Source organism: Prunus avium, chromosome 2 (genome assembly GCF_965620075.1).
Source record: "Prunus avium chromosome 2, drPruAviu1.hap1.1, whole genome shotgun sequence".
In the NCBI taxonomy this organism is placed as follows: domain Eukaryota; kingdom Viridiplantae; phylum Streptophyta; class Magnoliopsida; order Rosales; family Rosaceae; genus Prunus; species Prunus avium.
In genome coordinates, this window is record NC_142285.1 from 41,679,270 (window position 1) to 41,702,350 (window position 23,081).

General features: G+C 36.0%; 3 protein-coding genes across 4 annotated transcripts; all 3 read left to right on the plus strand.

Annotated features, from left to right (window-relative positions):
• The first annotated feature begins 1,671 nt into the window (after window positions 1-1,671).
• On the plus strand, window positions 1,672-13,805 carry MIM (P-loop containing nucleoside triphosphate hydrolases superfamily protein). The gene is made up of 28 exons (XM_021967772.2): window positions 1,672-1,976; window positions 2,125-2,230; window positions 2,747-2,880; window positions 3,870-3,925; window positions 4,275-4,361; window positions 4,434-4,754; window positions 5,423-5,542; window positions 5,973-6,107; window positions 6,830-6,906; window positions 7,002-7,077; window positions 8,239-8,313; window positions 8,470-8,574; window positions 8,945-9,114; window positions 9,204-9,306; window positions 9,427-9,539; window positions 9,825-10,029; window positions 10,267-10,398; window positions 10,485-10,599; window positions 10,687-10,772; window positions 10,884-10,979; window positions 11,275-11,411; window positions 11,507-11,609; window positions 12,244-12,323; window positions 12,452-12,530; window positions 12,699-12,756; window positions 12,966-13,063; window positions 13,189-13,283; window positions 13,451-13,805. Exons 1-28 carry the CDS (start codon window positions 1,835-1,837, stop codon window positions 13,506-13,508), a joined length of 3,162 nt encoding a protein of 1,053 aa, XP_021823464.1. The 5' UTR covers window positions 1,672-1,834; the 3' UTR covers window positions 13,509-13,805.
• A 737-nt stretch (window positions 13,806-14,542) lies between these two features.
• LOC110764773 (F-box protein At5g51380) lies at window positions 14,543-16,982 on the plus strand. The gene is made up of 2 exons (XM_021967794.2): window positions 14,543-16,013; window positions 16,418-16,982. Exons 1-2 carry the CDS (start codon window positions 14,773-14,775, stop codon window positions 16,740-16,742), a joined length of 1,566 nt encoding a protein of 521 aa, XP_021823486.1. The 5' UTR covers window positions 14,543-14,772; the 3' UTR covers window positions 16,743-16,982.
• Window positions 16,983-17,523: 541 nt separating this feature from the next.
• LOC110764740 (uncharacterized) lies at window positions 17,524-23,035 on the plus strand. 2 transcript variants are annotated; one of them, XM_021967759.2, is made up of 16 exons: window positions 17,524-17,881; window positions 17,966-18,049; window positions 18,234-18,307; window positions 18,415-18,448; window positions 18,538-18,596; window positions 18,722-18,836; window positions 19,004-19,041; window positions 19,191-19,288; window positions 19,474-19,529; window positions 20,147-20,423; window positions 20,631-20,746; window positions 21,273-21,329; window positions 21,466-21,531; window positions 21,625-21,699; window positions 22,023-22,113; window positions 22,558-23,035. In XM_021967759.2, exons 1-15 carry the CDS (start codon window positions 17,642-17,644, stop codon window positions 22,083-22,085), a joined length of 1,452 nt encoding a protein of 483 aa, XP_021823451.1. In that variant the 5' UTR covers window positions 17,524-17,641; the 3' UTR covers window positions 22,086-22,113; window positions 22,558-23,035. The 2 variants fall into 2 exon arrangements, with proteins under 2 accessions (XP_021823451.1, XP_021823452.1); XM_021967760.2 differs by having other exon boundaries at window positions 17,529-17,848.
• Window positions 23,036-23,081: the final 46 nt, after the last annotated feature.

A 23,081-nucleotide genomic window follows, 5' to 3' on the forward strand; every position in this document is an offset into this window, starting at 1 on the left:
GTGTCCTTCGGAGGCTGTGGCCAAATGGTGCATGATATATGGCTTTATATTTTCATATGATGCCATTATGATCATATCTGACTTAATAAAGTATAAAATTCAAATGCACTCCAAAATAAAATTAAAGTTTTTGTTTTTTAATTTTTCTTTTTAAAATCATACTAATTTGCCACAAAATCCCTTCTCCAAATTCTCTCTATTATTACTAGTTCAAATCAATCAATAAATTACCCTAAATATGAGTTTAGCTGACTGGTCACCACTCATAATTAAAATCAAAACAACATTCCTAAATAGGAGGATATACTTTATAGATTCATATACGTGGTCATCTCTTAGTGCATCCAAGTTTTATGCATCAATCACAGCTCGCCTCCTGTATCCACGTCGACTATTAGGTGACATGTCGTTTATATCCATCTTTTTCTTTTCATATGGTATTGCATCATTTAGCTCAAATTTATTCATATTTTTCAACATTGACATCACAAAAAATTTATGAAAAAAAGTAAGGATGTCAGAAGTCATTCAAAAACACACCCCCCACAATGTATATACCGCCCACTAGTTGGTGTGGAAAATTATGAATTTATAATGTGACAATAATAAATATTTTATGTGTATAATTCTACAAGTATTAAAATTCGTAGAATATAATTGTTTATTATAATTTTGGAATCAACGCCCGTAATAGAACAATCTTTAATTTACATGAATGGATAAATAACAATTCGAGAACTAAAGGTAACTTGGACTCTTTAACATGAAAAAAAAAGGATAATATTTTAAGTTTGACTGGATTGGGACTTGTATTGGGCTGGGCTAACTTGAGATGGGCCTACACTAGTGGTTCGTGGCTTTTTTATTATCTTTGGCGGATGATGAATAACCTTTTCTATTTATGGAATAAAAATACCATTAAACTACAAGCTAGTTAATTATTGTCCGTCATTTCTACTAACTTCGTTGTTTGGCCGCATTGCTTAGTTAGTTGAGCAACATGTTTTCTCATTTTGCCATTAAATGTTACTTCTATAAATAAACGAAAGAAACAATACAATTCCACTTTAATTAGGCTCCTAAATAGCTAGATCCAACTCCATCTTTCCTCTGCCGATGTGCTCACTTTACAACCTAAACCATTGACAATGCACATATCGAGTTGTTATAGGTTAATAAGTGACTATATAAAATTCATATTCTTATTATAATTCACGTATATTCAATGGTAAGTGTCTTTTAATAATCCATCAAGTGTCTTGAAAACAATTTATGTTAAATTATTAAGGGAAAAGTCTTGAAAACAATTTATGTTAAATTATTAAGGGAAAAGCATACGAAGGAAAGTTGTTTTGGAGAAGAAAAAAAATACATCGATAAAAAGATAATGATACAAATGTTTAACCTTACTTTTTCTTAATTTAACTTTTAATTCAAAATATTCGTCAATTTTTTTTTTGTTCTTTGGTTAAATTTATCGTCTATTTTTTGACACATGCATCCTTTTTTTGAATACAAATGATAATCTAAACTACAAGAGAGAGGGGGTTTTTGACACGCATTACGAAAGTGCCACATAAATTTGAGCTTAAGACCGTTAATATACAAGTCAAAATCTATACTTCCGAAAATGCCCTTACTGTAATTAAAACCTTTATCGAGCAAACAAACGCCTCAGTCACACGCAGTGGTTGCCTCTTCCCGCCAAACGCACTCCCTCTCTCCACAGTCCCATAATCGAGTCTTCGTCCTTCCCTAAATTCACTGTCAGTCTCGTATATTTAGGGCTTTCTTTGTGTCCTTTGCAAGAAAACCCTAGTTCTCAGACCCAACCATGGAAGACCCCATCTCCGGCTTCCGTCAGCGTTCCGGGTCAGGCATCGTCAAGAGAGTCCGATTGGAGAACTTCATGTGCCACAGTAGCTTGCAGATTGAGCTCGGCGACTGGGTCAATTTCATTACCGGCCAAAATGGAAGTAAGCCCTCTTCTTTCTCCCGCTACGTAGATGTGTGTGCTTCATTTGGGTCTGTAAAATTTATGCATAATGAATCGAATCCCCTTTCTTATGTGGATTATTTGGTCCATAAGTAGTGTGTTTTGTAAATATCAGCTGATTTTTGTAGGTGGTAAAAGTGCAATACTTACTGCTTTGTGTGTTGCATTTGGTTGTCGAGCTAAAGGCACTCAAAGAGCGTCTACATTGAAGGATTTTATAAAAACTGGTTGCAGGTTCGTGGGGTTTGCCTTTTTCCAATTTTTTTATTTCCTTGCTACTGGTTTTGCTTTGTGTTTGCGGTATGACAAAGCAACTCTTAGCTCCTCTGCTGATTGCTCTTGGATGTGAAATATTTGTTATAGTAGCGAACTGATTGCTTAACTAACCAAGTGCTAAATTTGCACCTTTCTAGCTGTGTTAGAGCTCTAAATGGGCGGTGTAAAATTCATCTGCTGCCAACTTTCTTCCAAAAATAACTCATGAAAATAGTAATAGTTTGAGTGTTGTGCTCCACATTTTGAATTCTTCTATGTATTCTGTTCAAGGATGATGATTGTTGGTAGTTTGATGCCTTCAATTTCAAGTGGCTTAATGCATGTTAGGAACATCAGATAAGCAAACACCTTAAGTGGTGCCATTTGCCTTTGAGACACTTAAAAAAGTTATCCAGTTTTTAAGTATCTGTCTTAAACTACACACACATATATTTTTTACAGTCTCATAATGTTATCTGCCATTTTTCATTGCAGTTATGCTGTTGTCCACGTGGAGTTAAAAAATCAAGGGGAGGATGCTTTTAAGCCTGAAATATATGGTGATGTCATAGTTATAGAGCGCAGGATTTCGGGAACTGCAACCACCACTGTTTTGAAAGACCAACAAGGTTTAAACTTTACATTCCTTGCTTACATATTTTTCTTTCTCTCTTTTCTCTCGCTCTCTCTGTATCTCGCCCTCCTCTCTCTCTCTCTCTCTCTCTCTCTCTCTCTCTCTCTATATATATATATATATATATATAAGTGTGTGTGTGTGTGTGTGTATCCCTGCACATAATTTTCAAAACCTAACCACTTCATTAAACTGGTTTCCATTGTGTTCTTTGGTCCTGTCATGTGTTTTCGATTGAGAAACTCTTCATTGGACTCATATTAGCAATCATGTTCATAAATGGCAATCTCTGGTTGGACCTACTTATATTTTGGAAGATTTGGGATTTGGTTACTTAAACAAGGAGTGTATAGAATTTTACAGCATTAACTTTCAGATACCAGGTGGATAAATTTTTCATAGTATTTGTTTGTTCGGATTTCTACCTGCACAAAAGTTTGGCCCAATGGCTTTCCATACTGACTTCAAATGGGAGAATTTTTTCATATTGTTTGTAACACTTTTTTTTTGGTGTCGATCAGCTAGAAATATTGTTGGCATGGTATGTTTGTTGGCCTTTTGGCAATTTGATTCTTTTGTGCTTTCATGTGAGGCATCTGGCACCACAAGGTTGTCTATGTATTAAAAGTCACGAAGGAACATGATTGTTATTTTCTGTATCCATCTATCTTGTACTAAACATTTATAAATTTCTTTTGAAGAAAGTTCCTCTGACATAAGATAATTTTTCATGTAGACATAATGAATGGACTTACATCCCTTTTTAACCTTATTCTCCAATATTGTTCCCCCATCTTGCTTAAACCATAGAAGTAACGAGTGCCTTGTGGAAGCATTGTTTGTTTGTTTGTTTTTCTTTTCTGATGATATTATATGATATTGTTAAAAAACATAATATGTTGTGCTGTATTCTAGTGCCACAACATTGATTCATGAGGTTGTGGTTTTCATTTGACCTTGTTCTCCATCTGAGTTGTTTGGCAGGAAAAAAGGTTGCTAGTCGGAAAGAGGACCTTCGAGAACTAGTTGAACATTTTAATGTGAGTGTTCGTCCTAGTACTTCTTGGTCACCTTTGCATTAGCTGTTTATCGATTGTCCATGTATATGGTTCTTATTAGGTACTGAAATCAGCATGTTCTCATTAAATTTTAAGACACAGTCTGGTTCCTTTAAATTAGCATGATAGACTGAGACTAACAAGGTTGCTCTCTGTTACTTTTTTGTTTCATGATGATGGAATGTCTAAATTGAATGATAAATCCATTATTTACACCATTTAGGAATTTTGTTTTAAAATAGAAAAATTACAGGTTTGCATTATTTGCATGTCAACCCTTCTCTTCTTGAAATTTTGTTACTTTCTTTCATGGCTTTGTGCTTTATGGCAGATTGATGTTGAGAATCCATGTGTAATAATGAGTCAAGACAAAAGCAGAGAGTTTTTGCATTCTGGCAATGACAAAGATAAATTTAAGGTGATGTTATGTGTTGCGTGTTCTCTGAGCACAGAGTTCATAGGTGTACTATACTGACATTTGATTACTCAGTTCTTTTTCAAGGCCACGCTTCTTCAGCAAGTTGAAGATCTGTTGCAAAACATTGAAAAACAGTTGGAGAAGGCAAATGTTGTTGTTGCTGAGCTAGAGGGCTCAATAAGACCTATAGAAAGGGAACTTAATGAGTTGCAAGAAAAAATTAAAAACATGGAGCACGTTGAAGAAATATCTCAACAAGCAAAGCAGTTAAAAAAGAAGCTCGCTTGGGCATGGGTATATGATGTAGACAAGCAGCTCGAGGAACAGAATGTAAGAATTGGAAAGCTGAAAGATCGCGTACCTCGATGTCAAGCTAAAATTGATCAACAAATAGTGAGTACAAACTGTTCGCATTGTCATAGATGTCTCTCTATATATTCAACATGGACTGTTGTCTTTCCAGTTTAGAGGTATCACCTCATATTGTCTTGTATTTATTCATCCCCATCTAATCTGTTAAAAGCAGTTATTCATGCAGAGTGCTTTAAGTTTAAGGCACAGCTAGAAATCTCTCTTTGGGGACATGACATTTTTGTGTTTTTTCTTAAGAATGATTGTTGGATACTTTGCACAGGGATGAATAACTCTTCTATCCAAATCCCCTACTACTATGAGTTGCCAAGTTCCAGAAAACATTTCTTGTTAAGAATGATTTTAATTCTGAAGAAGTATTTTCTTCTGAACTATTATATTACCTATATGTGGCGTTTATTGTATTGCCAAATGTTTGACAAAATTGGTTAACTTCTTTGTCAAACATTTGGCAATATAAATGGTAATTAATCTAGAAGCTTTGGGAAATTTCTAACCTACATCCTATGCTTTATCTGGACTTTTAATAAATAGTTCACTCATGATTTAGTTGAAAGCCATTGATAGAAATTGGGCAAGCAATATTATGGGGAATCAAGTCCCCAGCTTTGAAAGGAATTGATTGAACACACAGAAGAAAATCTAGAAGGAAAACAGATGTCATTTATTTTGTTTTATCCGTGTTGCAGGGTCAAGTGGCGAAACTAAGAGAATGCTTTGCCTTGAAGAAATCTGAAATTGCACACATGATGAAAAAGACATCAGAGATTAGGAGAATGAAGGACGAATTGCAACAGACTCTAGCATTGGTATGTTGAAAGTTTGTTCTTTTAATAAGGCATCTGAGTGAAGGATAAATTTTTTTATTTCCCCCTTCTTCCCTCTTTTTCTCTCTCTTAAAGGTGAAAAAATAAAATAATTTAATGAGACTTGAAGCCTAGAACTGCTTTGTTTCAGAAAAAAAAAAATGTTCTTCTGAGATTTCTTTTCACTAGCAAGTCATCTAAAAAAAGACATACAACTGCATTTTGGTTTAAATGAAATTGCTGAAAAACTTTATTGTGTTGCAATTGTTGAAAGTACGCGTTATCTTTCTGAATGTATTTTTGTGTTTGAGTTATTAGCTGTGTAATTCCTGTTCCCTTTCTATTGCTTCTATCTGGTGTCCTTGTATTGTTCATGTAAATATTATGTCCTTTCTAGTTTCTACTTTTTATGGATCCCAAATTCTTTTCTCAGGCTACAAAAGAGAAACTTAAGCTAGAAGAAGAATATGGCCGCAAATTTAACCAAATCCAGAAGATGATGAACTATGTTAGGTCTCTTCAGCAACAGGTTCAAGATACCCAGGAGCAGCATGCCAAAAATACACAGGTTTTTCTGTTTGGTGTTTATTTTCCTTTTGATTTTTTCTGTTTGCGGTTGTGTGCCGCTTATTCATAGGGCTTAACTGTTCAAGAGCAACTAACTGTATGGGAGTTTTTCCTCTCTTCATTCTGTTTTTCCTTGGCATTACTATGTTATACCATTTTTTCTTGAAAATATGCTTCTATTGATGTGAATATTAGATGATTTACATGAAAATCTCTAGAATAGTGATTCGGTATGGTTTGAAACGATTTACCTCAATTAGTAACCCTTGACAAAATTATGTTTAATAGAAAACCTTGACACAAGATTTAATAAAAACCTGATGAAACATTAACCCTTTATAATCTTCAGGAAAACCTTGACACAAGATTAATAATGAAAAATAGCAATGCAATAGAAAATCTAACACACAAATGCATTTGCCAGTGGTTGAACCCCAAGACTAACCTTCTTAGTGACTCAAATTTTTTAAAGTATCCATAAATTCATTTCCGTACCCAATTTGTAATGACTTTTTTTTAATGATAATTATTCCCTATTCAAAATTATGACGAAATCCTTTAATTTCTGCATGACACTGTTGTAACTGATTTGATATGCCAAGATAGAGTGACATGCGGCGTTCATTTACAAAAAACATAGCGGGCATTTGAATACATAGGTGACTGTTTCCAAGCATCTTTAAATTATCAGCTTTTAGACCACTGATTTTGACACTTTTGCAGGCAGAAGAATCTGAAATAGCGGAAAAACTGAAAGAACTCCAAAATGAGGTTGCTAGCATTGAATCAATGCTTGCAAGGTTTAAAGTCATTAATTTCATCAGTATATATTTTGAATTGCTGTCAAGGGAGATTTAACCTAATCCCCTTTGCATCTTCTGATATGATATTTCAGGTTGAAGGAAGAAGAGAATGCCTTATCAGAATGCGTGCAACAGACAAATAGTGAAATCAAAGAAATAAATGAAATGGTGTGAAATGTTTGACTTGATTTAATGACTTGAAATTGCTTATCACAACTTTTTCTCATCCTTTTATTTTGTTGATTAATAAGTTAAAATTGTGTTGTGCAACTCGTTGTCATCCTTTTCTTGGGTCTCTCTCTTAGTTGCTCTGTTTTTTCCTCATTTATTTTGTCGGATTTCTTCTCTGGAATCAACTTTTCACAATTTTATGTGGACAGTGGTATTGGATATGGCCAAAAGATAGCTATTTGCTGTTTGTTGCATATATACTATTCTGAAACTATTTTGAAAACCCCTAGGTATCTTGCCATACATTCTTTTCAACCCTGAATCTCCTGATTTTTATTTTTTATTTTTATTTTATTTTAAAAAGTTAACTGCATTTAAGCACAAGCTCTACTTCTGGAAAAGCCTAAGTTATTTTAGATCCTTTGTCCCAACTCATCTATTTCGATAAGGGATATCTTAAGTGCTTGTAGGAATTTAGAAGAACCATAAATAGTAATTTGGAACGGTATCTTAGGAATATGTTCCTTAACAAATTCCAAATAACTTTGGTTTTATAAAAAAAAAAGAAAAAGTAAAGGTGGCTACTTCTAGAAAGATTCAAATAAGAGAGTAACATTGGTAAATTTTGGTTTTAAATTGACAAGTTTTGGCATGCATATTCACATAATGGGGATAAATGTCCTACTATTATAGCCAAGTCCTATTTTAGATGGGAATGATGTTAAGCAACACATATTGAGCTGTCATGATTCAGAAGTAGGAAGACACAACTGCTGATGCAGAGTGTACTCTCAGGAGTTTTATATATTGCTTCATAAAGGGGACAGGGTTCTCCGTTTTGTCATGGTAGGTATATGTTTAAGTGGTTGAGAGAAAATTGGGATAATAGAAAGGGTTTAAAGAACCTGAAAGAAAAGAAAAAGCGAACCTAAGTATAAGGCAGGAAAAAAAACAGTGCTTGGTAAGATCTTCATGTCTAGCCTTTTAATTTATAATCTAACTGTGTTGTCAATATAGGTTGCCTCCATATATATATATATATATATATATATATATATATATAATATTAACTATTTTATCGACAATACATAATTTGTTTGTCAGACTTAAATAGCTATGTTTGTTGAATGTATTTATAATCACATGTTGGTCTTCTAGATTCAAAATTATGACATGAAGCATCGGGAGATCTCAAATACCATCCGGGAGCTTCAGCGAAATCAAACCAACAAGGTCTGGTACTATCGATCTTGTGGTCTTAGATGCATGAGAAAACAGCGGACTCTGTACTGTGTCACTTATGCATAAGCAGCCCATGTGCATTAGATCTCGTGCTGCCATTTTACCAAAAACACTATAGTGCTTAAGGAAAATGCTTTGTTTAAACAGGTTACAGCTTTTGGTGGAGATAGAGTGATAAGCCTTCTACGCACAATTGAGAGATATCATCAGAGATTCCAAAGCCCTCCAATTGGTCCAATTGGTGCTCATTTGGTAAGTGTGGAACATCTGCATTATATCTACAAGTTTAGTAAACTTCTACTGTGTAATGTTGTTTTTGCACTTTTATATTTTACTGTTACGTGGTAAAGGAGAACAAACATGTCAGTGGGCTTCCATAAGTTCTGATGACATGTTCTGTTCCTTAGCAGGCATATTGCTTCATGTTTTTCCCCTGTTTTACAATATCTATAATTTACATGATGATAATAAATAATTTTACTTATTACTTGTTGCTAATTTACGCTTCTATCACTTATTGTTCTTTCTAGCAAGCTTCTATTTTGTGGATGGGAGTCAATTTCATTGCTACTTGCAACTACATGCTAAGTGATCAATCTTAATACAATGATTGTTTCTGCAGACTTTGAATAATGGCGATGTCTGGGCTCTTGCTGTTGAACATGCCATTGGAAGGTTGCTCAATGCTTTCATTGTGACAAATCATAAAGACTCACTTCTTCTGAGAACATGTGCAAGAGAAGCAAACTACAGTGACCTTCAGATTATTATATATGACTTTTCATTACCAAGGTAGATCTTTAGTTCTTTAGATTGCTGTCTCATTCAGTGCATGGTGATTCTTTCTGTGACTGAACAATCCATCGTACTTTCTGATGTAGGTTAAATATACCGCCTCACATGCTTCCACAAACAAGGCACCCAACTACTCTTTCTCTTCTTCATTCTGAAATTCATACTGTTTTAAACGTGTTGGTAGATATGGTAAGTTTACAGGCTTCTTCTGTTCGTGTCCGTGATTAATTGTTACTTCTATTACTTATTGATCTTGCCTGACTTCACATTTATTTATTTTTGTGTGCTCAACTGTGGTTAATTTTCCAGGGAAATGTTGAAAGGCAAGTTCTCGTGAGAGATTATGATGCAGGAAAAGCAATTGTATTTGACCAGAGGGTTTCAAATTTGAAGGAGGTTTACACCTTAGATGGCAGTAGGATGTAAGCTAGAGATCCATGCCCTGTTCCTTTATGCATTCAATTTTCACATTCACAACTGGTTCACAAAGTTTGCTTTGCTTTAAATAGCATAAATCTACGTACTGCAGTTTTGTCCAATCTTCTAATTTGATTTTCTATTACTTATGAAATATAATTTTGACTGAGATAGGATTTTATACTGTTGAACATGAGTTTGGACCCTGAGTTTTGTCATTTACCATATTCATTTGGTTCAGACACATTTTGTGTTTCACAAATAAGTATTTATTTATTGCTTCTTTCTAGGTTTTCTCGTGGTTCTGTCCAGACAGTTCTTCCTCCCAATAAGCGAGTTAGAACAGGTCGTCTCTGTAGTTCTTATGATGATCAAATTAATGAGCTTAAAAGACAAGTATTAAGTGTACAAGAAGAAGCTCAGCAGTGCAGAAGGAGGAAAAGGGATGTAGAGGAAAAACTTCAGGATCTTCAAGAGAATCTCCGAAATGTGAAGGTAATGAATAGCTTACTTTTTCTTCTTTATTATGAGCCTATGCTTCTTAAAAGAAAATTTAATATAGTTGTCCAATTATAATTAAGTTTGACCTGGTTGTACCAAAAAGATTTTTCTTTTGCAATATTGTTTGTATGATTGGTTTCCTGCCAATGTCACTTACATACTTTTTCGTGGGCTATTTAAATCACTAATGCTGTTATGTTAATCAACTGTTGCTTCTTTTATTTTGTGTAGAGGAGATGTGCAAATGCGGACCGTGATTTGACGTCTAAGAGACTAGCAATTCAAGATTTTGACAATGCTTGTGCTGCTGAAGCTAGTACATCACCTGCATCAACTGTTGATGAGCTGTATCAAGAAATTTCGGTCTGTTCCGTTATACTTTATGTTACCATTGACTCTATTATGTATATTTTCGAAGATAACACTATCCTGTTTTGAGTGATTATCAGAAAGTCCAAGTGGAGATTCAAGAAAGGAAAATGTCACTGGAAACGTTTCAAGGCAGAATTGGTGAAGCTGAAGCAAAGTCCAATGATCTTAAAGCATCATTTGAGAATCTGTCTGGTATGGTAACGCTGTTCAACTTTCATATTAGGTTCCACAGCACATTCTTCCCATTTTACTTGATCTTTGCGTCCAATAAACCAACAGAGTCAGCAAAAGGTGACTTTGATGCCTTTGAGGAAGCGGAGAGAGAAATGATGGAGATTGAACAAAATCTATGTTCTGCAGAAGAGGTCCCTTCCGTTCCTGAAACTTACACGCACATATGTTTTTAGCGCTTTTCTATGGCCGTAACTCTATTTGTTCTCTGTCTTTGATATCTAACAACTGCATATTTATCTCAGGAGAAAGCTCATTATGAAGGTGTAATGAAGAACAGGGTACTTAAGGATATCCAAGATGCAGAAAAACACCATCAGGAGCTTGAGAATCTCCGCGAGGTATCATTTTTAGTCGATGGTTGCATTCTGCATTAAATCCTTGGAGGCAACAGCTCTTGTTGCTCCTGCATTTCCCTATACAACTGTAAATTTCCAGGCACCTTATTGTGCAGGATAATATACTTAAATCAGAACCCTGGTTTTGCTGCCCTTTCTTTTATGGTTTTTATGGTGGTTTTTACACAAGTATTAACTTGTGTCTGAATTGTTATTGATTATTTTGGAATTTTATATATGAAGGATCTCGCTTTAGTATCTACTAGTTGCTGAAGTTATGCAGTGGCTGAAATTGCAGGAGAGTTCTAGAAAGGCTTCTATCCTTTGTCCAGAGAGTGAAATTATAGCATTAGGTGATTGGGATGGTAGCACTCCTGAACAACTCAGTGCTCAAGTAACCAGGCTGAATCAGAGGCTTGAGCGAGAGAGCCAGAGGTATTCTCATGATCATCTGTCTTCACTGCATTTTTGGGACAACAGCCAAGCTTCAGCATAAAGAAGATTTAAATCTTTTTTTTTCCCTGTTGCAGATATACTGAATCAATTGATGAGCTCCGAATGTCATATGAGAAAAAGGAACGTAAGATTTTAAGCAAACAAAAAAGAAACAGAGCTTTTCGAGAAAAGTTAAATGTAAGTTCCATCTTATATAATGCTTTGTTGGTGCTATAACTGTAATTTTTGGACTGTCATAGACCACACTTGTTATGAGCTATTCCTTAATCTGGTTATGCAATCAACTTATTTCTTTTGGAACAATTTGTTGCTTCATAGCAAAAGATAGTTGAACGGAGAAACTTAGAGTGTGCATCTAGTTTCCCTTTTTGTTCCCTTTTTTCTATGGAAATTGTATCTGCTATATAAATTTATAAATAGAGATTCAATTCCTTCGCTTGAATCTGGTATTTAATTTAGCACTTTTAATTTGTGAAGTTTGTGGAAGTGGACTGTTGAAGAAATACTTCCTGGTTCATGTCTTGCTTAAAGGAGCCTTTTTGCTTAGGCATTGCTCAAGAAAGGTTACTTCATAGCAGTGATTTTAGAAATACTTCTTGTGGGTAGTGTATATATTTCTGGGCTGTACAAGGCTCTTTCCTTGTATTAGATATGTCTACTGATACCCAACCTCCAATGTTTTTTATTTTCCAAGACCCAACCTCCAATGTTAACTCTGTACCTTTTGATTGAGCCCTTCCCGCCAAATGGATAATCTTGCTGCTCAGAGTTTCTCATGTATGTGTTTGTTTTCTAAATTATTAAATTGCAGTCATGCCGCAAAGCCCTTGATTTGCGACGGAACAAGTTTCAAAGAAATGCAAATTATTTAAAGCGCCAGCTGACCTGGCAGTATGTCGTCTCTTCACAATAACTAGTCACACTCATCATAGTGTTTGCTTTTCTCCATATTTATTTTTTCAATACAAGGTACCTTTGTATTTTTGATCTGTTCTAAATTGATTAATAATTGCAATTAGATTCAATACCCATCTGAGCAAGAAAGGTATCAGCGGACAGATTAAAGTGAGTTATGAGGAGAAGACCCTATCTGTTGAGGCAAGCAAGTTGATTCTTTTTGTGATACTCATTTTATTCTTCCTTTAGTAGTTTAGAATATAGATGAGCTATGTATATCTTGCTTGTGGATAGCTGCACAGCTTAGTGTTTCTTTTGTTAGTCCCCTTTTCTCTTTCCAAGACTTGATGCTGTGTGCTCCTTTTTTAGGTAAAGATGCCCCAGGATGCAACAAGCAGCACTGTTCGTGACACTAGAGGGCTTTCAGGTTTACTTCTTGAATATTCTGATGAAATGTCTATTTATTTGTGCTTTTGCAATTAATTCATCATAGATCAATGATTTCATTGTTTGGAGTTGCTTAATTTGATTGGTTGGGCTTTCGCTCAAGAGTAATATGGGACTTTTCACACTTTCATAATCAGGATTTAGAATATGGCATAAATAAACATTTATGTACATTTGATTGTTAATCAGGTGGGGAACGCTCCTTTTCAACATTGTGCTTTGCATTGGCTCTTCATGACATGACCGAAGCTCCATTTAGAGCAATGGATGAGTTCGATGTTTTTATGGTACGGATTTAAGCAAGTACTTTGTTCCAGGATTGAAGATTGTGTTCGTACATGTCTAGGTTGTTTTGTTTAAGACAAAAAATGGTTCTTATGAACAAATTTTATGCATTTAACTTATTCTTCAGGATGCTGTAAGTCGGAAAATCAGCCTAGACACTCTTGTTGATTTTGCATTGGCACAAGGATCCCAATGGATACTTATCACCCCTCATGATATCAGGTAATGTTGTAAGAAAGAATGTGGATGCCTTCTGTCCTCAGCTTTCTTTGAATGTCTGGTTTTTGCATGAAACCTTATTTCTTTTTCTTCTGCGGAAAGCAAACATAATAGAAAACAATGCACTTGAGAAATGACATGGTAAATTGAATTTGATTCTTTGGATGCAGTATGGTGAGGAACGGGGATAGGATAAAGAAGCAGCAGATGGCGGCTCCTCGTTCTTGATCTGCCATGTATGATTGTGTCCTTCTGTAGTCATGCCAACACCTGGTACTGCTTGAAGTTGAACAGATGATGATGTATTTATTTACTCATATGTAAATTACCATTGTAAGGCAAACCCTAGGGTATAGAGACCTTCCCCATGGTTTCTTTTAGGAATTAATATGAACCTTTTTTGCTTTGAATTGAATCCCTTAAATCATATTATCTTACATATCCGGACGATTCTTATAAAGTAATACTTGTATGAATGGCGACCATTATTCATATTATATATTATTATTTACGAAATTAGACTCTTTTTTTTTCTTCTCCCTTCTACTTTACTCTTTCCTGTATTGTTCTTCACGTCCTTTCGTAGATTTCTAATTCCCGCAGTTTTTTTGAGATCCCAAATAACATATTGAATTAAAAGAATGTGTGTTGTGTGAGTATTACATATCAAATTCATGGAAATGGAATGCCACTTGACCAAAAACACTCGAGGAATGCCAAAAGACAAATAAATCCATTTTCTATTGCTAAACCTTTACAATTAAATTTCATAGTTAGATCAGAAAGTACAAAAGTGGAAAAACAAAATCCATTTATTAGAAAAAAACGAAAAAGGAAAATATAATCCAATCCACGTCTTTTATGCGCTGAATTATAAAACGATGGTCTTTTTATCTTTGTTTCCTTTGCCATGGTTTGGTTTCTGTCCCCACATTCGAAAACGAAATTTGAATTATAAACGGCTATCTAACGGTCATATTGATGGGACAGCCAAATGAGGACAAGTCCTTTTTGTAAACCTTTGGCCGGGGAAATTGAAATTCTTTTACATAAACAAGTTTTACGGTGTTTTGTGCCCACAGAGAACTCGGGTTATAACCAAATGAATATTTATTCAAAGGACTTGTAAGTCAGATAATTAAAAGAATATTTAGTCATATCACTTTTTTTTGGCCAAACTTATTCATATGACTTGACTGTATATAAATAGGTGCTTCTGGAGATTTTTAGAAAAAGTTTTAAATTTTTACAAATGACTTTTTCAAAGACTCGATAAAAGTCCTAGATTCAAAATCTTGGAAGTAGAAACAAAAAGCGCCACACACTCAGAACCTCCGACCCATTCAAATCTCCTTCACCCGGAAAAGTGTATAGATGGAAACACAGACAAGTTTTAGAGAGAGAAAATCTAGCGGTTGTTAGTGACAAAATCTAGAGAGAGAGAGAAATGTAATCTAGAGAGAGAGAGAGAGAGCTGAACAGAGAAGACAAGATGGGATACAGAGAAGTTGCAGAGAAAGACCATCACGCTCGAACGATGTCTTTGGGGGCAGAGAAACCAAACACAAAGACCAGCCCTTTACCAACATCGAAGAAGAGGACGTCGAGCTGGTCAGACATCTGGCTTAAGAACACTACGCCCCTCAAGAACGTCATCTTCGCTATGCAACTTGCTTCGCCCAAAGACTCCAAATTCAAACCCACCCACAAAACCCTAATCCCCAATTGGGCAAACATTGACCGTACCTCCCTATTATCCGACGAAATCCTCCTCGAAATCCTCGCCAAGCTGCCCGAGTCGCAGCGCAAGCCTAACTCGCTTGTCTGCAAGCGCTGGCTCAACCTCCAAGGCCGCCTTGTACGGTCGCTCAAGGTCTTGGACTGGAGCTTTCTCCATTCGGGTCGGTTGATCTCGAGGTTCCCCAACCTGAATCAGGTTGATATGCTATATGGATCGTTGATTTCGGACCAAAATTCGGGCATTTTGTTGAGTTATAGAATGTTTTCGTTCCATACCGGTTCCGAGTTCTCGCCGAAGCAGAGAGTTTCCGAGTCAAATTTCAAATTGCTTCCACCTGAGGTTGTTGACAGAGGGCTTGATGCGTTGTCGAGTGGGTGCCCCAACTTGCGGAAGCTTGTGGTGATTGGTGCGAGTGAAATGGGGTTGCTGAGTGTAGCAGAGGAGTGCCCCACACTCCAAGAATTGGAATTGCACAAGTGCAGTGACAATGTGCTGCGTGGGATTGCGGCATGTGAGAATTTGCAAGTGTTGAAATTGGTTGCGAATGTAGAGGGACTTTATAGTTCAGTGGTTTCGGATATTGGGCTTACGATTTTAGCTCAAGGGTGCACGAGATTGGTAAAGCTTGAGCTTTGTGGATGTGAGGGAAGCTTTGATGGGATTAAGGCAATTGGGCAGTGTTGCCAAATGTTGGAGGAATTGACTTTCTGTGATCATAGGATGGATGGTGGGTGGTTGGCTGCACTTTCATATTGTGAAAATTTGAAGACTTTGAGGTTTCAGTCGTGTAAGAGGATTGAAACTATTCCGGGGCCCGAAGAGTATTTGGGTGCTTGCCCTGCTCTGGAGCGGTTGCATTTGCAGAAGTGTCAATTGAGGGATAAGAAGAGTGTGAGAGCTTTATTTATGGTGTGTGGAGCGGCCAGGGAGATTGTTTTTCAGGACTGTTGGGGATTGGACAATGATATGTTCAGGCTAGCAAGTACTTGCAGGTAGTTGATTCTTTTTGCTATATTATGTCTTTAGTTGCCTGAGATTGATATTGGCATGTTAAGATTCTAAAGAAGATAATAATGGGGATGAAATTTTGGTATAAAACTAATGTATTTAAATGTATAGAATTCACCCTGTACTAAGATTAGTTATCTGGTATCAATTTACAAAAGTTATGAACTTTATGAGTAGATCTGCAGAAAAATAAGCTAAAACCTTTTCTGCGATCGTTGTTGTAAGACTGGACAGTTGTAATATGATTATAGTTAACTGTTAGAGTTGCTGAGGTCCTAAAGCAAATTTGAAGGGGTGAAAACACTTCTGTTTTTAGATTTTTGGTCATTGAATTATCATTTGGAATATCCTTGCATTGCTATTTTAATGGGATATAATGTTCTAACAGGAGGGTGAAGTTCCTATCTCTAGAAGGATGCTCAGTGTTAACAACAGAGGGTCTGGAGTCAGTAATTCTTCCCTGGAAGGAGCTTGAATGCCTTAGAGTAGTGTCGTGCAAGAATATAAAGGACAAGGAGATATCTCCTGCCCTCTCAACCTTATTTTCTACTCTCAAAGAGTTGCAATGGAGACCAGATACCAAATCTCTTCTTCCATCAAGCGTTTTCGGAACCAGCATAGGAAAGAAAGGCAGTAGATTCTTTCGGAAGACTCGAGATTTGAAGATGCTATTTGATGATCAGAATCTGCTCCTTGATTTTATACACAGATGATTCAGATTGAAGCTGCTTTTACTCTTGCTGTGAAGACTGTATCAGTATACTATAGTTACTGTACTCATTCTGTTGTCCCTTTTGGATGCTTAACACAGAAGTTGACAGAGGAAGAAGGAGGTTGTTAGTTTTATTCTTCCACAGTCAGGCAACAGCCAAGGATGTATAATTATAAGGGTTATATTTGCCCGACCCACTTCTCCCTTAGTGCAAGTTGGGCAACCCTTTTTCGCCATAATATCTTAATTTCATGGTACAGATGTTTTAATTCGCATTCTTGTTTGGTCTGTACTTCTGTTTCTACTACGCTTCTAATCTCCTCAGCAAAACAAACACACAATAATCACATTATTGAACAAACCCAAACTGCTTTAGAGGAAAGAAATGTTAGTGCTTGGGATAATAAATGGATAATCAAATCTCAGTTAAACTAATCTAAAGCAAATACTAATGTTTTCAATACTAGACACTACGCGATACTTATGATATTAGAAGACTCATGAAAGTCCATCAAATGAGAGATAATTTAGCAGATTATATTTTTTTAATTAAAACTTTATCACTTTATTTATGTTTTAATATCTTGGTCATTGCACTCAAATCAAATCTGGAAATTTCCTGTAATCACAAAAAAAAAATAAAGGGGGTGGGAAAATTTCTTTGGATGGGTGTACTGATCAATTGTTGGGTGTATTTATTTAGAAACTAAAAAAACCTCCACCTACTAGGCTACAACATCGACCAGGATGACGTGGCAAAAACCTAGAGGGGAGGGAAAAAGAAGAAAAAGAGCAGGAAAACGAGAGGATGTTGACAGCGCTGACGCGTGAAAATTTGTCTGCTTGATTCTCGCTGAGATCATCACTCAACTCTTAAACTAAAACTCCAACTTCGAACTAATGGGTTTACAGACAGATAAAGAGACGATGAAGAAAGGCAAGGAAGTTGTGGTTTCAAGCCCTAACGCCAACGACGATGACGACAACCTTAATATCAGCGAAGAAGACTTGGACGACGACACTAATCATAACAGAGGAAGTGGCGTCTCTTTTACTTCCGTTAGATTCTCTTCTCGCAACACTTCCTCCAAATACGACTTTGTCAAGGTTCTTCACTTTATTGTTACCCAAAGAACAAAGGTTCTTAATTTCCTACTCTCTTTCTGTTTGTTTCCTGAGAAATAAATCAGAATCGAATGTCTTTTTGTGCTGAAAACCAAACAGGTCAAGGTGTGGTTGGGCGATAATGCAGATCACTACTACGTGCTTTCCAGATTTTTGCTCAGCCGAATGTTAACTGTCACTAAGGTCTCAATTCCATTCAACCCAATTCAGTGTTTTGATTCTTGTTATTAATTTCCAATATCTGTGTATGTAAGTGTGTGTGTGTGTGTGTGTGTGTTTGCCTCAATTCAACTATTTGTTTCTTTTGGTAATTTCTAATCATCAGTTGTATTGTTAATTTATTATGAATTTATGATGGTGATTGCAGATCCCAAATTATGTAGCTATTAAAATTGCTTTGGAGCTCAAGAAGCTGCTAATAGACAACAGCCTTCTAGATGTGTATGTTGTGTCCTCACTCATTTATTCTTCTTTTATTTTGCTTTTTCTTGTTTTCTGATAGGATTCTTATAAATGGTTTCGCTTTGTGTTTCTGTGATTTGTTGCAGCTCGCAGTCTGATTTGGAAGCCAATTTGTTTAAGGTAATGTCATGTGTGTGTGCTTGTCCAACAAGTAGTGCGCTTTTTGAAATTTTGTAGGTGTTGAATTTAGTTCATCTCTGTATGCGCAGCTTATGGAACGAAGGGGTTATGGGGAGGAGTACATAAACCGGTACAAGATGATGACGAGGTCAGTCTAAAATCTATATGGCTTTTAGGAAATGCCTAGAAACTGAATAAGGGAAAGATGGTAAATTTGCTGAACTCTATGGTAATACCTTTTTTCTTGTTCTGTGTGGGGCCAAATTCTTTCAGATTTCACCATCAAAGAGTGCCATTAGTTATTCTTGTATGTGGAACTGCCTGTGTTGGAAAGTCCACCATTGCTACCCAACTTGCACAAAGGCTAAATTTGCCTAATGTCTTGCAGGTTTTTTCTTTTGTATCTGTCATGTTCACTCTCTCACTCTCTCTCTCTCTCTCTCTCTCTCTCTCTCTCTCTCTCTCTCTCTCTCTCTCTCCTCCCATTTACCGACGGTTTTGAGTTGCAAAAAGATGTCATTGAAATTTATTTTGTACTTTTACTGATTGTTACAGACAGATATGGTATATGAATTGCTGCGCACATCAACAGAGTATGTCCCTGTTTTATTTATTTCCTGACTTTTACATTTTGAATGTCCGGATCCTATGCTAAGCTGATTAATTAATGTTGCTTATGTTAAGCTTTTTGTTTTGATGAACAATATTAGAGTGTTTATTGTGTCATTTTTTTCTAATTCAGTGCACCATTGACATCTACCCCTGTATGGGCACGAGACTTCAGCTCCTCTGAGGAGTTAATTACTGAATTTTGTAGGGAGTGCAGGATTGTTCGTAAAGGTAGTCTCTTTATTAATACATCTGCTGAGATGAGTCAGATGACTACTTTTGAACTTTAGACAACCAGAATGGTTTTTATGTCTGAGAGCACGCCAGTAGTTTCTCTCTCTGTAATAACAACTTTTCTATGCCTTTAAGCTAGTCTATTGATTAATAATCTCTGTTCTGGAACACGTGCTTCGCAGGATTGGCTGGTGATTTGAAGAAAGCTATGAAAGATGGAAAGCCAATAATAATAGAGGTATGGTTAAATTCCAAGTCATGGTGGATGTAAATGACATCTTAATTCAATTTTGTCCTAATTTTCTTTTTCTTTTTCTATCTCTTCCTTTGTCTTTCTTTTTTCTTATAAAAAGATCTATTACCTTGGTCAAATATTATGCCTGAAAAACCTCATATATGTCTAACGAATTCATCACTCAGTGCTCTATTTTGTGTTATAAAAGATTCTGCCCAAGTCTCAATTATCTGGTTGTTTGCCTGAACCTTTTCTTGAAGTGAAGATGAACAAAATTGAGTATTTGTCTTAGATTGGTAAGTTGCCTTTTCCTTGATCAATGGGGTGAATTCCTCACAGATGGTCTGTGCATGGTAGGGCTTAAATATTGACGAGCCTTGCTGAAGTGCATGCTGCAGAAGGGACTTTCTTGTTTTTGAGAGAGAGTGCTAATCTTGTCACTGTGTTGAATTTTGTGATGCTGAACAATAGAGAGGGACTGTTATTAGGTCATATATGTGAATTATTTGGCTAAGAAAATTTACGATGACAATATGATGAGCATTAGCAAGCTTCTTGTCTGCTTAGTTTTTCTCACTCTCAGCTTGGACAATTTTGTTTTCTGTTGATGGTAATTGCAGGGAATACATTTGGATCCAAGCATTTATTTAATGGAAGATGAAAATAAAACACAAGCTCATGTGCAAGAGAAAATTCAAGAGGCAGAATCCCTTGCAGCAGATGGTTCCAAAACACACATGGAAAACGATTCTCCAAGTATAAATGGAAATCCTTCTGAAGTTAGCAACAGTACTGCGCATGTCAGCTCTGATGAAGGGACACTGGTTAACAAGGTGAACGAAGTCTCAGATTGCCTGGAAGCTTTTGACCTAGCGGGAAGTGTTTCTGAGAATAAAGGTTAACCCCCATTGTGGATATTGCTCAGAATGTTTATGTTCTGTTCAACCACTCATATTTTTGTTTAGAAACATACTTTTATCAAAAGACATGCTGATGTCAGTTGCAACTGACATCTGCCAACAAGACACACAATCTTTGTTGAAGTGAATAGTGGAGTTGAACCATTAAGATGTCAGTTCTCTAACTACTTTTGTAGTGCTGCAGGTGGAAGTCTTACTGGTCCAGAGATGGATAAACGTACTTCTGTTAAGAAAGAGAAGTCTGGTCCTGAACCAGTAATTATACCTCTAGTTTTGAAGATGGCTGAATTTGATCATAAGGTGTTGTCACGTTCTCTTTCATGTGTATAGTTTTTGGTAGAAATTATCTTTTTCCCTGTCCTTGTTTTTGTGCAAATGCGTTGTGTTAAAGGCTTTGTCCTTACTCCTTTTCATAAGTAACTTGGCATTTATGCCTACAAGTAGTTGTGACAGCTATTGTTGTGTATGCACATCAATTAGTGTAGTGCCAATTTAAATGCACAATGAATGGTGGTGCCAAAAATCAGCAATACTAGTGCTGTTCCTGCTCTCCTCTCTGCATCATAGGCCTCTAAATCCTGAATTAGTTTCATTAAGACACACTTTATAAGACACGGTTTTGCGGGGAAAATAATGTATACATTCTCATACTTTTCCCTTTGTGGCTTTGTAAAGAATTTCTTGAGTTTTTTCATGTTTTCGATTTAACTGCAAGATTATTGCTTTACGTTTACTGTTTATATGCTCATATTTTCCCTCATCGTTTGTGTTATATTCTGAAACTTGATTTATTTTGTAATTTGTATACCTATACTCTTATTTGCAGGCATTACTAGAGGAGGGGATCTCGACTCGTACATTGAGTGATAAATGTATAGTCCAGGTATTTTGAGCTTCTTTCTTTCTCTTCTCATTTCCATAAGATCTTGAGAGTTCGTTACTTGATGAGGTTTTCAATTAGACTTGCTTTCTTTACTTCTTTTGCAATTAATTTACAAGTTACTTTTTTTCATTTCCAGGATAAAGATAAGCTAATAAGAAACTTAAAGACCATCCAGGACTATCTATGCTCATTCAATTCGCAGGTAAGTGCCTTCATGTCATTTGAATTTCATTTTATCTTTGAATTGGCTCATGGTTTATCGTTGGTTAGTTATCTGTCATTTTTATTCCAACAGGGTTTGACAGTTGTCAATATATCAGCAACCACATTCCCACAAACATTGGATTGGCTGCATGGATATCTTCTTGAGGTACTTCTGATGGATTTTTTTTTAGTTTGTGTTGTCCTGGCCTCCTTACTGCTGGTTAAACCTAGAAAATTTTGATGTTTATGGCCCAACTGATGGGTCCCAAGTGATATTACTTTGCTATGTATTGATTCCATAAAATCTAGTAGCCATGGCTGGAACAAGAGACAGCTCCCATGATCCTACGTCCTGTTCGTAGTGGTTTTACTCACAGTTCCCTGTTGCATGACCCTCCCTTTATCCTACCTTGTGTTCTTAGTGATCTTACTCACCAGCTCATATAGCTATTTTTATTTATTTCCCTGATAATGAAGTTCTTTATACAGTGCATTGAACATGGCATTTCATCAGTATCCAATGAAAATAATAGGCGGCCTGTGGAAAAGTAGATTGCTTTCAGATGCTAGATGAAGGAAGGTATGAGTTGGACTTCCATAATTTGATTTCTCTTTGACGCATTATGGAACATAGATCACTCTTTATTATTTTTGTTTAATCTAAACATTACAAGGTAAAAGCACATGAAAGGTTAAGGTAAAAGTGCATGAAAGGTTTAGGTTGATTCAACTATACATCATATCAATCATGTTTTGGACTGTTGCATCCTATTTTCAATCAATGCGATTCTCCAATTTGACTTGTGATATATGAATGTTTTAAAGGGGGAAGATATGATAACATACGTAAAATAAAGAATCAAATTATTATGCTCATCACCAACTTTACATTCAATTTTTATTTCTCGGAAAAGTACTTTACATTCATTTGGTTCGTGCTTGATTTCATTCTTTTATGAAATTTTCTGCTGTTTTTCTGAGGTTGGGTTTTTAGACGAATAACCATTTGTTATGGTTCTCATAGAGCTGAAGAAAAGTACCAGTTAGGGACCGGCTTGATGTTAAGATCAGATGTGGGAAAACAAAATGGAGAACAAATACTTAGAAGAACCTTGCAGCAGCAGCAGCTTGTGAAACAAAGTTTTTACTTACATGGTATAATTTACAAAATTCGATCCTATTGGATTCCACCGACTAATATCCAGCCTCATCTATTGCACCCAACACTTCAAAATTCAGCTCTTCGATGCGAGATACCAAATTATGGGGCTCAGGAGAAACTTGCTGGCATGCAAACTCATTTATATTTTTGTGTAACTTAAGAGAGCCCATCTAGGGTTTGTTCAAAATAAGATCATGATGTCCTTAACCACTTTTTGGATGTTCATCATAGAGTATAGGACCGCTTCAATTGTACGTGCACCTCCTCCATCTTTTCTGTATATATGAACAAGGAGACGCAATAATATTTCTTGTCGATACTGTTCCTGCTGTTCATGAAATCCCACTAGAGTTCTCATCAAACTTCTCTGTTGCTGCACTCAAAAC

What these genes read in the sequence shown, in the direction of transcription:
- MIM (XM_021967772.2), top strand. Translation starts at nt 1,835, where the DNA reads ATGGAAGACCCCATCTCCGGCTTCCGTCAGCGTTCCGGGTCAGGCATC. An exon ending in AGCATGCCAAAAATACACAG is followed by an intron (nt 6,108 to 6,829) that starts GTTTTTCTGTTT and finishes ACACTTTTGCAG; the next exon opens with GCAGAAGAATCTGAAATAGC. An exon ending in GTCCAATTGGTGCTCATTTG is followed by an intron (nt 8,575 to 8,944) that starts GTAAGTGTGGAA and finishes TTGTTTCTGCAG; the next exon opens with ACTTTGAATAATGGCGATGT.
- LOC110764773 (XM_021967794.2), top strand. Translation starts at nt 14,773, where the DNA reads ATGGGATACAGAGAAGTTGCAGAGAAAGACCATCACGCTCGAACGATG. An exon ending in AGGCTAGCAAGTACTTGCAG is followed by an intron (nt 16,014 to 16,417) that starts GTAGTTGATTCT and finishes ATGTTCTAACAG; the next exon opens with GAGGGTGAAGTTCCTATCTC.
- LOC110764740 (XM_021967759.2), top strand. Translation starts at nt 17,642, where the DNA reads ATGGGTTTACAGACAGATAAAGAGACGATGAAGAAAGGCAAGGAAGTT. An exon ending in CGGTACAAGATGATGACGAG is followed by an intron (nt 18,597 to 18,721) that starts GTCAGTCTAAAA and finishes AAATTCTTTCAG; the next exon opens with ATTTCACCATCAAAGAGTGC. An exon ending in TGCATGGATATCTTCTTGAG is followed by an intron (nt 21,700 to 22,022) that starts GTACTTCTGATG and finishes TTCTTTATACAG; the next exon opens with TGCATTGAACATGGCATTTC.